General features: G+C 39.8%; 1 protein-coding gene across 5 annotated transcripts in view; it reads left to right on the top strand.

Moving 5' to 3' along the window:
• The window catches only part of PALM2AKAP2 (PALM2 and AKAP2 fusion), a 267,992-nt gene that overhangs the window by 205,380 nt on the left and 49,644 nt on the right, over positions 1-12,968 (top strand). Inside the window, exon 1 of one of the 5 annotated variants that reach the window (XM_088054335.1) lies at positions 6,585-6,605. The exons of 3 other annotated variants lie outside the window; for them this stretch is intronic. Coding sequence is in view for 1 of the 2 variants with exons in the window: in XM_088054334.1 (XP_087910460.1) it covers positions 9,239-9,298 (60 nt within the window). In the remaining variant the exon portion in view is untranslated. Of the gene's footprint in view, positions 1-6,584; positions 6,606-9,081; positions 9,299-12,968 lie in introns of those variants that run through there. One more of the 5 variants, XM_088054334.1, reaches the window with a different exon arrangement.

Genomic DNA, 12,968 nt, shown 5'->3' on the forward strand with positions numbered 1-12,968 from the left:
AGGTGGGAGCTGGGGACTCTGCACAGATGTCCGTACTTATTGTCAGAGAAGGTCTTTTAGTAGAAAGCTTTCAGTGTAAGATTTCACGAGGCAATGCAGTAACTTATCATAGATTATATATAAATTTTGCTTTATTATAAGTAATTAATTAACAGAAAATGATGGGATTTGCACAAATCCTGTTGCAAAATTTACCCGTTTTTAAAGGGATTGGGCTAAAAGGGAAAAGAAAAGAAGCTTTGTTTGGAGAATTAAGAAGAAAAGAGTGTGCCCTGGGGCAGCTGAGTGCTCTGCCCATGATGGTATGCTGAGATTTTAAAATGGGACAAGACTTCGTGAATTGATAAAAAAGTGAAGGAATGACAGGTACAGGCTAAGGTAATGCTGAGCATTCATCAGAACTCTACGTAAAATACCTGACACAGGTAGGGATACTTGAGCAAAGTAAATGGAATATTTACTGATTGAAATGACAAGTAATGCTGCTTTTTACTTTTGTGAAAACCAAGCTACCAGGATCATGGTGTTGTCATTGTATTTCTTCTTCTTGAGATGTATTTCTATATGCACCCCTGTCATGGGGTGAATTTCTGGGTCTTTGTTCTTCATTCACCAGTGGTTCAGTGATCTTTGTCTGAGGATACAGTGCCTGAATATGTCCTTGGGAGTCACATCGTGTCTTCCAAAGACTTGAGCGGGGCATAGACCATTAGCTGTGAGAGTTCACTGCTAGAAGGACGGGACTTAGGCAGTAAAAGACAGGGTTTGGCAATAAAATGAATGATCAAAACAAGGTGGGAAGAAGCTAAGAAGGTTGAGGCTAATACTCTGCAAGTTCCTAAAATTTTTGGATTGTGTGGAGCTGGTCCCCATCACCAGATTTACCCAAGTTGCGTTTCTATGTTACATTTAGAAACTGTATTTTTTGTAGAAGGATTCAACATCTACCTATTCCAAGGAAAATCAGATGAGTCTCGTGCTAATGTTTCAACTGGCAGCTTTTTCTCCAATGATTTTGTCATGCTACACCTTATTTGGCACAACTATATAAGGCATTACTCCTACAGAAAAAAGAAAATGTAGCATAAGAGCCATGATAAAACCATGCCATGTGGCTGGTGTATTTTCTCAGACAAGCTGGTGAACAGGAACATTTCCATGCAGCTGGAGCTGCTGAGGGCTTTCTAGTTGGGACGTTTTCTTTCCATTTTCCCTCTTTCCATTGCAGAGCAGAGGTGGTGCATGTGAGACCTAGCTGTAGGCTTTATGAGAAGCTGTAGGAGGGAGGCTGAGGCTTGAGTGAGCAAGGAAGAACAGAAATTTTCCTCCATACCCATTCTCGCGCCCATAGCTGCAAAGAGTTTGTGCCAATAGGCGCTGTTCCGTAGCACTGAGATCCCTGTAGCCGTGCAGGGGTAACCTCTGTTAAACCTTCACAAGGCTAGGCAGAGGGCCTCTGAATGCCTGCAAGTAGTGCCAGCAGCGCCCCAGCCATGCTCTGGAGTGCAGAAGAGGGGCTGGCAGAGGGACCAGGGCACAGCAAGGAATGAGGTGCAAGGAGGTATGGGGTTGGTAGGGCTGGGAGATGGCAGGGGCTGAGGCTCATAGCAGGGTGAGGGACATGGCGCACGATTCAGAGGCTTGGATCCATATTTCTGAGAATTATTCGTTGCATTCTGAAATTACTTGTGTCAGAGCAGTGCCATGGAACTGACAGTCTGAGAGGTGACCAGTTTTGTGGCTGTGGTGGTGCTGACTGCTCCAACAGGAAGAGTTAAAACATGGTACAAAGGGAGAAGGGATTTTCTCCCCGAGTTCCCCACTGAGTTGCTGAAACTTTCTCTTCTGTAAACAAAGTGGTTGGGTGAACATCCTCAGTTTCATTTTTCCCTTCTCATGCCGTTTCATGCAGAGGAAATGAGCTGCAAGTGTTTAGCTTGGCACTGTAACTTTGGTAATTGTATCCAGGGCATAGAGTAGCATGGGCTGGTGCTTAATCATTCACTCATTAGCTCACTGTCGGTTGAGCTTGGAAGACAATTAGAGGGTAAGAAATTGTGTCAGACCGTCTGAGAGGAGCAGGTGTAAGACAGTCCATGAAGGACAGCATACTTTTTGTGTTTCTTGGTGCACTGACTCATTGCCATTTCAGCACAGCTGTTGCTGCTGCTGCCAGGTTTGGAGAAGACATTCGTATTTGAAATGCCCATCTGCTTGCAGCTATTGTCATCTTTTAATCGGCATAATCCTGTCAGATGAGAGAAGTACTATCATGAGTGTCTCCTGCGCTGCCACCGACTGCCAGCACCTCTTGTGCCATGCACCTGTTTTTGCCCATAAGCTTTCTATATAAATACCTTCCTTATGTACCCAGGGGTTTCCCTGAGGGCTGACTTTCCTTATGGGGCAGTACAAAGAGGATTTCTTCCCTCTTTGGCTATGATTACTTGCCAGTAAGGGCATTTCCAAAAGGGAACGGTGTATGACGTGACACTGCAGTGGTTGCATGGATAGCCAAGAGATGAAAGCCTGACATACAATTTGAGATTAAAGGAGCTTTACTTGTTTAGTCTAGAAAGTTGTAGACTGGTAAATATCAAAAGTTTATATATGGATCAGGGAGGGAAACAACAAGAAGGGCAGTAGATTACTAAATCAAATGGTCAGTACTGGAAAAAAAAAAACAAAACAGAGATGAACTAGGTATTAGATGTAGACTAGAAACTAGAACCCAGCCCTTGATCAGACTAACACTGCCATAGCAACAGTGGGGACAGACTTTCTTGGTCCTTTTTTTTAAGACAGAATTTGAATAATTTCATGAAGATGATAAACTGTCATGCTTTCCTGCCACAACAGGTGATGGGACCAGATGACAAAGGAAATCTTGTTCCCTTCTTCTGTCAGTCCATTTCATAAAATGCATTTGTTAAAGTTCCTGAAGCAGTTTTGCAGTGGGGCCTAAGATACTGCAAATGGAAAGCACATTTGTGGATTTGAACACAAACTCTGCTTCAAACTATGAGCTGGACAAATTTCACAGGATTAGGAGGAGGGATGCTGAGCTGGTGGCTTGCTAGCTGACCACCCTAGGTAAGCAGGATGATTAGGCTACTGCAGTGTCAATTTATGCTGCATAATGTGTGTGTTTGTTCAGTTGGAATCTGAATTTAGATACAAAGATACTCTTCCCTTTCTTTTTACTGAGATTACTCTTCAGCCATATCATCAGACAGACAACCAAACCCAGCATGGTGAGGGCAGAGGTGAGCAGGCTAACAGCAGCTCCTTTGGCCTGTCCAAAGTCCACTGCCGTGTGACTGTGGCTGCCGGCTGTCCTTGCATCCATATCAAAACCACAGTGCCAGCACCTTTCAAGTGCTGTTAGGCTAATTAAAAGCCTGTTTTTCCATGGTGACTTACACATGATCCCAGCTGTTGTCATCTAAGTGCTTGTGATATTTTCTACTAAACCACAAGAGGTTGCAGTTCCATGAAAATGTATAATTCCTTTAGTAGAAAGCCCAGGGATACACTTGGCATATTACCTAGACAGGGACACCCTAGAAAAGGTAAAAAGAACTGTTACATAGTCACTCAGTATCTTCCAGGACAGCCAATGTACATAAAGCCCACTCTTATGTTCCTGTTTTGTACTTTTACATTGATTGTCTCAGGATGATCTCTCTCTCTTCCCCCCACAGCAGTTACAGTGAGGGTTTTAAGAGAATTTCCTCTTCTGATGTAGTTTCAGGATTTTTGTCAGCTTTCCCATGTGTGAAAATGTTTGGCTTTTGGTCTTTCAGAGGTTAAAAGGTGGTCAAGCAGCAGTTGTATCTGTTTTTTAAGGAATATGAGTGAGAATTGGGGATTTCCTGCTTAGGGAGAGCCATGTGAATACCAGAGAATGAGTACAGCCTAAAGCTCCTTGCACTCTACAAACCCACTTAAATTCCATGTGTTACAAGCCATGCCTTACCAGATAAACTGGGGATTGCATGTCTTCTCCCTGTGGTTTTGGTGACAGGATTTGTTTGACAACATGCTAGGAAGCTGTTACATATCTTCACCAAGCCAAGTAATTTTTGTATGATGTGAAAACCTCATTGATCATCCCTTAATATCATCACTAGTTGTTTGCAGTGCACAGGATTGATGTATTCAGTGGAAATTTTGCAATCAGTGGGTGTTAAGATTTTAGCCTTCATGATTTCATACATTCCTTCTGAAAAATTCAGTCAGGAGTCACATTCATGTATAGCTGCTGAGCATTTGGACAAAATACCTTTTTCTTCTGCCCTTTATTACTGCCTTTCCTTTTGAACAGAAAGTAGAAAATTGTGCTCCTCAAGTTCCGTCTGTTAATCTGAATGAATCTTTCTAGTCAGTGTTAGTCCAGCCCATAGTCACCTACATGTTTTTACTTAAAAATAATCTAAGTAACATCTTTCTCTTGTGATGACAGAAGTTTTCCTAAGTATTGAGGAAATTATTTCATACTGGGCAACTCCTTGCATATGCTCATATTGAAATACTCCTTACATTATTACTCCTTGGAGCACCTACTGCTAGCTGATGGTTAGTCACTATACATTCTTGTTTTCCCAGAGATGGCACTTTTTTGTAAGGAAGATGGACATTGAATAATAGTAGCAGTGTTGTATCCACAGAGGTTTACCAGAAAACAATGGAGATGGGTTTATGTAGGAAGAAACAATTTATTTTATTAGCCTGACTGGAAAAAAAAGATAAAATAAGAAGAAAAAAAAAAAAAAAAAAAAAAAAAAAGAGGAAAAATCACAAGGTTTTGGGCTCGGCATCCAGTCACTAGCCCACTTGCATAATGACTTGACTTTCTTCCACAAAGCAACAGGATGTTTTCTAGCTTAGAGTTCTCCAGGCTTCACATACAGGGTCTGGACAAAACTCTGCTGCTTTTTTTAAAGCGTCTCCATTTTTGTATGAAAATGTGCTTAGCATTTGAGATATATGATTGGAAAAGACAGGCTTCTCATGTTGCTGATACATGTTTTTGGTGTGCTATCTGACATCATACATGCATAGTCTGATGATAAAGATAGCTTTGAATCTGCTCTTTTGTGCCACATACAAAATGGGGATTATGAAATGCTGTGCAACAGAAAAGGTAAGATGAACAAAAAAATAATAATTCAATTCAGGAGATTTAGAGACTGGCTGCTTTAGAATTTCTATCTTACTCCTTTGCAACCTGGAGGCAGGAATGAAAAATGAGGATTTTATACTGTTAGGAGAATTCTTCCTCTAGGAATGGAAGAGCAGCATTATAGTAATACTGCATACTAGAAATATGTGTCACTCTTCCCTGCAGAGCTCACCAGGCTGAAGTCTTGGGCTTTCTTCTTCAATTCTGCAGTTCTTGTTTTTTGCAATAAAGTGCTTGTGACATTCAATAATTACAGATGTATACTCAGCAGGGTTAGACTGCTGAGCACTTTTGCCCAAATGTCAGATCATCAAACCATGTATTTTGCAATTGTCAAACCTTGTGATTATTTAAAGTGATTTGAGGGCTCATGGCCAAGATTGAGAGAGCCTCTGGCTCCTATGTGGCAGTGTCCTTTGCCAGTCAGACTGTGTTCTGTAGGACAGGTATGAATTGTTCCCTTCCTTTTATAAGGTAATAAAGGGTGCAGTGATGCCTTATTTCTCACACCACTTCTGTGTTTGTACATGCATGTAGCATGGACAAAACCAAAGGCATTTCAGGAAATTTCAAATTCCCCTGTGTCAACTGCCAGACATGGTGAGCAGAGGAAGGGAAGCAGAGGTCTTCCTCACACTTCTGAAATTATCTGCAATACACTCTACTGCCTGAGCTGTTGCATTTCAGTGGGGCACTGACGGACCAGGAAAATGCAATGAACCATTTTAAAGGGTAGTAAAATGGAAAAGGAAAACTGAAAATCTTGGGTGCCAAAACAAATAGATTCAATATGGATACTTACCTCTTTCACTGATGTTATGTGAGAGATTAGTTCTGAAGTCTTCAAAGTAGTAGATAAATTAGCAGGTGTCCTCATAAGCACACTCTGCGTACAACTCAAAATATGCTATAGACACCTTTCTTATAAAAGACACTGAGGTTAAATGATTTTCTTCTAAGATGTCAGAGTCTGGGGATGAATTTGATCTTATAAATTCCAGTCTAATATTTTAGACACATGCATGTTTCACAGTAGGAGGTTTTATCTCTTTGATGCAGTGTCTCATCTTCCTTACTCATGGGCAGCTGGAAGACAAACGTCTTTTCTGGCTTCATCAACTTGAATAGGATCTTAACCTTATCCTAAGGCTTTGTATTTATTGGGAAATAAAAGAAGGAGGAGTAGAAGGACTGCACTAGTAAATCCTAGTGCTGTCAGAGTCTCACAGGAAGTTGAATGACCCTTGCTTGAGAAACAAAAACCACAGAATGTGGGCGTGATATTTATTGGTACGTGCTTTGCATTCTCCTCCAAGGACCGATTGCTTTTTGCATTGCTACTGTAAATCCTGCCTACCTTTTCCAAGAAGATTTCAACACTAACTCTTCTGACAGCAAGCCGCTGGAGAAAAACGCTGTGGTTAGTATTTTGACTTCCAAGCCCTGTAAAGCTCTCCCCTGGTGTTAATGATTTTTGGTGAAAGGGAAGAACGATGGGCTTTCAGACACAGTGGGCATTCATTAGCATGTACTCTGTCAATGGACCCGGCTTGGATGGCACAGATATATCTCTGTGGCTTCCCTTTCAGTGTGTCTGTTTGTTCACTGTTTCTCCCTGAAAACAAGTCAACGATTGCATTGAGTTTCTGATTGTCATATGTGAATATTTATATTAGCATCAGCATCTCTGTGATCTCATTTAAAGTTGGCTGTGGGCTGAAGATGTTTTAGTAGTCCTGGTTTTTTTCCTAATTAAAAAGACAGGGGGAAAAGCCTAGAATGAAAGGGGGAAAAGACAGCTTACTTTTGCAGAAAATCAACAAATTATACTTGTATGGGTGTCAGGTTATAAAAGTTCAGATTATGCATTTTTAATTGTTTATTTTCATGAATTCTTCTAATTGTTTACTTGCATGGATTCTTCCTTCCTAATGCAAAAGATGTAAAAGCAGCTTCAATGTGTTGTTCTCAGTTAATTAACTGTTCTAAATAAGGCTAATATATCACAATATTTCCAGCTAGCTAGTTTCTGAGCTGTTCAGGAGCGTTCAGTTCTTCCACTATAAAAATCAAAGATCAGAGATCTTCTTTTTAGGAAGCTTGTTTAATATTCTATATTAAGGCAAAGCATTTTGTCATTAGTATTCTCCTTAGGATCTGCTAAGTTTCAGGTGTTTTTGCAGACATAGTTCACTACCACATCTGCAGGATTGTATCTTGGCACTTAGGTTGATCCATTCTGTATCTATATTTTCATCTAACTTTAGAGTTTAAATGCTGTGGTATGTAGAGTTAAATACTGTGGTATAGACTTCATTGTATAGGTAATGAGCAAGGCACACAGCCTTTAGCAAGAAGGTACAAGATGAAGATGCATGCAGACAGGCTTGTTTCTTTGCCACATCATTTGTTTGCAAATTTGGCCATCAGAAGGTTCAAAGGATGTGTAGAATGACCATTTCTTACCAAAATCGACAGTCCTGCCCTTGGCCATACTGAACTAAATGTTACTTTAGCAGAAGGCAGCCCTTCCTCTAACTTGTATTTTAACCTAAGTTCTCCTGTAATCCGTGTTAGTCCAGACCTCAGGTGTGTTGTTTGCCAAGTACGTGGTGAAATCAGTACTTCAGTAGTGTCTAGGTGTTTTTTGTGTCTGTCTGTCCTGTCACTGTCAAGAACGACAAAATATTTGCGAGGAGGTACATTTTCTCAGAGAATTTTCTTAACAAAACAGGTCAGTGTCTGAGAGTGCTTTTGCTGCTTTTTGTGCTCCTGTTATGACTGCTTTCTGTACATAAGCTGTGGGAGGAGCAATGCTATACATAGCCTCAGTTCTCTGGTAGGAGTAGCTATAGAGACAATTCTTGTACAGTTCTTCCTACATCCCTGTAATGGATTTGGGTGGCATTTCTGCAGGACAAGTACTGGAGATAAAATATTGAGGTTCACTGAGTCAGATTTGAGTCAATATAAATCTAGAATTACTTCTTCCTCTATCAAAGCTAAAGAAGGAGCCAGGATAACCTAGTTGCTTGATCTGTTTGTGTGGACTTGCATCTGTGATGGTTTGTGCTTACAAACAACTGCCTTAAAAGAAAAGCAAACATGGCACTTGTATGTGGAGAGCATCCCACTGTTTTCTGGCCAGGAGTAGGGTTCATAAGTGCCTTTTTGGTTCATCACTGAAATAACATTAAAAGTAGAAAATAACTCAGCTTTGCTCTTCTACCAGTTTAATGTCTTTGAAAACAGGCCTTGTCCTCTAACTGAAAAAAAATTTAATCCATTAAGAAAAATTTAACCACCAACAAGGCTGCCATATATCTTATTTCCAGTGTTACAAAGACCTCACAATGGGGTATTTTGGAGAAAATCTTTCTGTCTCATTTAGGGTGGTTATTTTATTTAATGAGGTGATTGTAACATGAGAGTGATCATAGCAGCTTCTGTGTGAATTTATTATTTATTATTTATTATTTATTATTTATTATTTATTATTTATTATTTATTATTTATTATTTATTATTGTGCCAGTGGTGAAGTAGAGGTCAAGATGCCAGAGACAGGAACAGGAGGGGAATCCCTCCTGACAGGAGGAAGAGGGATTTCCTTTCAGTCAGGCTAAAAGATAATAGCAAAAATCTCTGATAGCTGCTTCTGGACTTGTGAAGTAGAGTTGAATGCCTGCAATGGGAACACAAACAAATTTGAGATTTGCAGGAGAAGGAGTGAACCAGGCATGGCATGCTGTCCACTGTCCTCTCCTTTGAGAGGAGGAGTGGGAGGTTCAAAGGTTATCATCCTATTTATGCTAATTGAGTTTGAGCTAAGCTCTTCCCAAGGAAAAAAGCCTCTTATTGAATTAGTTATTCAGTTCCTCAGGGTGCAAGTGGAATGGCTGTAACACTGTCTTAGAGCCTGCTGGAGTGGCCCTTGAAGAGTACATCTGAAAGATTTCTATTCATTTAAGCATCCCTCAGATGCAGAGCAGCAGGAAGACCTGAGAGACTTGTGTGCCTTTTGCTATTTGTCTGTCTTCAAAAGGGGCCAAACATGTTCAGGTACACAGCACCCTGGCAGGTTCTCTGCTTGTCCATGGAGCAGGGATTGAGGGTAAGAATGATTTATTTTCATAATATTGTTAAACAACCATAATTTGTAATTGTATAAATGTGCTGTAAAGGGGAGGCACTGTTAGAGCTACTGAGACAGGCAATGAAGAAACTGTAGGGATTTGTCTTGTTCATTCCTTCACTGCATATTTCCAAATTGCTGGAACAAGTCAGAAGTTCTGTGAAAATATGCTGTGTATGTTTATGTATCTCTGCATTTGTATTCATACATCAAACATACAGCACCATTTTACCTCTATGCAGGAAAATACTGTTAATAATTTTAATTTCCATAGGCCCTTCCATCCTTAAGCTCTTGAAAGGTTTATAGAGATGGATTAATTAATTAAACCTCATAGCAGTTTTAGGAGACACATGTTAAGGGAGGATTGCAGTCTGGATAAATTAAGTATTTTATTCAAGGTCATGCAGCAAGTCAGCAGCAGATAAGAGATGAAATCCAGAACTTTTGATTCTAAGTCAGTCTAGTTAGTTGATAATTGTTAGTTGTCTTCTAAATTGGATTTTCTTAAAAACCTTTAGTCTTGAGGATTCATGAAAGTACCATTAAATGTAGCAGTAGAACAATGGTCAAGATTGACGTCTGAAAAGTGTAACCTTAAATTAATTTGGCCGTCATTATTTGTGCACCTATTCTTGCAGTACATGGCAGTATTCTTTTCCATGAAACCAGTCTACTAGTCTCTGATGGCATTTAATATGAAAGAGTTAGTTTGCAATTCAAAAATACCTATTGCATTTCCTTGGCTCTTCTGATTTTATCACAACTCTTGAAATACTTGGTATGGGCTTTCTTTCCAAAAGTGCCAAATGCACAAATGCTAGGACATGTAAACTTTGAAAATAGGTTTATAGGTTCAGAATTTGCAACAAAATACTGGAAATTACGGTTTCTAAATAATGTCTCCTGATCTGCCTTTTTCTGTCTCACTCCTTGAAAAAGGCAAATCAAAATTAAAATGTTATTTACACCATTTTATTCTCACATCTAGCAAGACTTGTATCTCACTAGCTTTTATGATTTTTGAAGATTGGTTTTTTGGTATCAGTCTCTCTAGAAAGTGCATACTTAAAAACAGAATGAGCAAGACCTGTGTATACCTATGTTTTCTATATAAGAACAGTTTGTATTTGTTGTTGCTAAGTCCATTTTGACTATTCCCTTTCTAATCCTTTTATCTTAAAGGATCCAACTATACAGATTGTGTAGATCACTTATCAGTCATTACGTAATCTTCTTTGGGATGGAGGTGGGATTTTGTGCTGTAAAAAGGATGGCCTTGGGCTTCTAAAGGGCTGGTATCTGTGCAGATTTTCCCCCTGCAGCAGTTTCTCAGCTGGCTCTGGGGTCTCTTTCAGCAGAGACTTGTTTCTCAGCTATTCTTTACTATGTCCTAAAAGCTCACTTCTGGATAATTATGAATCTGCTATGTATGGCTTTCACAATGAGCAGTTATCTAATCAGAATTTCTGCAGAAGTTTCTCCTTTCCTTTTCCCCCTAGTGTCTTAATCAAGACACTGAAAAAAATCAAGACAGTGAAAAAAAAATACTCAGAAAGTCCAAAAAGCGCTTTTTTTTTCTGTTTCTATTTTAATATAGACAGCTCCACAGTCATAAGTTACAGCACATCTGAGACACCAGGTATATTAGCAGAAGCTATAGATGAAAAGAAAATTTGTCCATGTGTCCAGTGGGTCCTTGAAGACATGGGGTTCTTCATTGAATTCTATGCTGTACAGAGCTGTTCAAGTACTAGAGAAATGATAATAAATTTTGGATGTTTGTATCCAAATGCATTAAGGTGTCAGCAGAATGCCAGCTGCCAGCATTGGCTGCAGTTCAATCTCTGGGCTTCAGCTCAGGGTATTGCCTAAGCCAAAAATTAAATGGGATGCCTGGGGAACACTCATACCAAATGAAATCAAGTGCACACTTGCTGTCAAAAAAAGGTTGAAAGATTAAATACATTTACTGTCCTTGCAGTACAATATTGTGGCTGTGATACCAGCTTAGATAGGAATTTGTGTATTTCTGTTCTAATTTAAATTCCTCAGGAGGAAGGCCACTTCATTGAAATAAGTGATACTCTCAGGGATACTCTGAGCTTTCTTTCCATAATTGCTTGCTCAAAATCAGCCAGAGATGGCTTCTCCCAAAAAAGTGATACTTCTTTGCAATGTGGATGAAGTAATGCCTGCTATGCCTGTGCCAGGCTATGAAGTCATAGCCTGTTGTCTGCATACCAGCCATTCATTACATATGTGCACAGATCCAGGATCTCGCTGGTAAGTGTATGTAGCACAGCTCGGAAAGTCTCAATTCCACAGGACTTTCTCTGGGTAATGCTGGAATGGGTTAAAACTTCAAGTGTGGCAACAGTGTGGAAGGTGTCCGTAGCCCCCATGCACAAATCTACCCTCTATGTGTTTAAAATAAACAGTGCAGTTTAATATAAATATTTGGATTTGTTACTTATTTGCATTTCTCTATTGCAGTCAGTTAATCTAGTCAAGCCAGTGATAAGTTTTACGTTACCTTTTGCCTATGCAGGCACTGTTGTACATTAATATTTATTAAATCATATTAATTAGACAGCTGATGAAAGCATACTGTTGACTTTGCTGAGGGAAGGCTGCAGTATTTCTTCTCTCTTGGGCCCAGCCAAAGTCACCATTTAGCATTTCATACTTGGAAGACTGTCCAGCTCAGCTTTGCATGTGATTTGGGCTTAGAGCCTGCTTCTGCTGGAGTCCACAGCAAAACTCTCCTTGATTTGGACTAGTGCAGGGTTGGGTGTAGCAAGATAATGTGACAGTAGTTTGAATGTACTGTTTATAGTGATGCCAAAAGTGGAAAAGTTTTGCCAAAACATTATTGCTGGGGGCTTCGGTGTTAGCACAGGTATGATTAGTGAAAAGGCAGGGCTGCCTCTCGTCTCCTGGTACATGGTAAAACTGCTCTGAGGCTCATTAGGGGCACATCCAGGCAGTGCAGCAGTACTGGTAATTTGTTTTAATGAATGCAGCTCATTTAAAAAGCTGTAATTTGTGCAAAGCCCTTAGGAAGTAAGGAGGAACTGTGGGAACATAAATTCCCTAAAGCAGAGTCACAGTCTTTCCAGGTGTCTGACTAAAGGACAGCATAAGCCTTACAAGAAACAAATAAAGGCTGTAAATCATCAGAGTTTTGCAGTCGTTCTATTGAGCTTGGCATTCTGATTTTTACTGAACTGTTGAGATTGTATGTTTGTACTAAATTGTTTTGAATTTGATCAGAAAAAACAACAGGAAGATCTTGACAGTAAAGGAAGATGTGATCCTTCAATATTGTTGAGGTGCATTTGGCTGGGCTGGGTGGTGCTTTCCTTTTACACATACATCTGTTAGTTCTAGCAACTCTAGATGTTCATATTTTATCACATGATGTGGTAAAGGCAAGATTTGGAAGAAATGCTCGTTATTCTTAAATGCAAATAATACTTTTCTAGCTGGTGGTTCCCAGATTCCAACTACCGCATATTAACAATGGCATTGAAAGCCAGCACATTTTCATACTTAACCAAAAGTGTTCTCAGTATGTCTCCAGTGATTCAGATGAATCAACTCATGGCTGCTTCTCTTCAAATTAAAGAGCTGATACAATTTCCTG

Source organism: Pseudopodoces humilis, chromosome 4 (assembly GCF_049639895.1).
Source record: "Pseudopodoces humilis isolate 2021_Gansu_Grassland_sample_001 chromosome 4, ASM4963989v1, whole genome shotgun sequence".
Classification (NCBI taxonomy): domain Eukaryota; kingdom Metazoa; phylum Chordata; class Aves; order Passeriformes; family Paridae; genus Pseudopodoces; species Pseudopodoces humilis.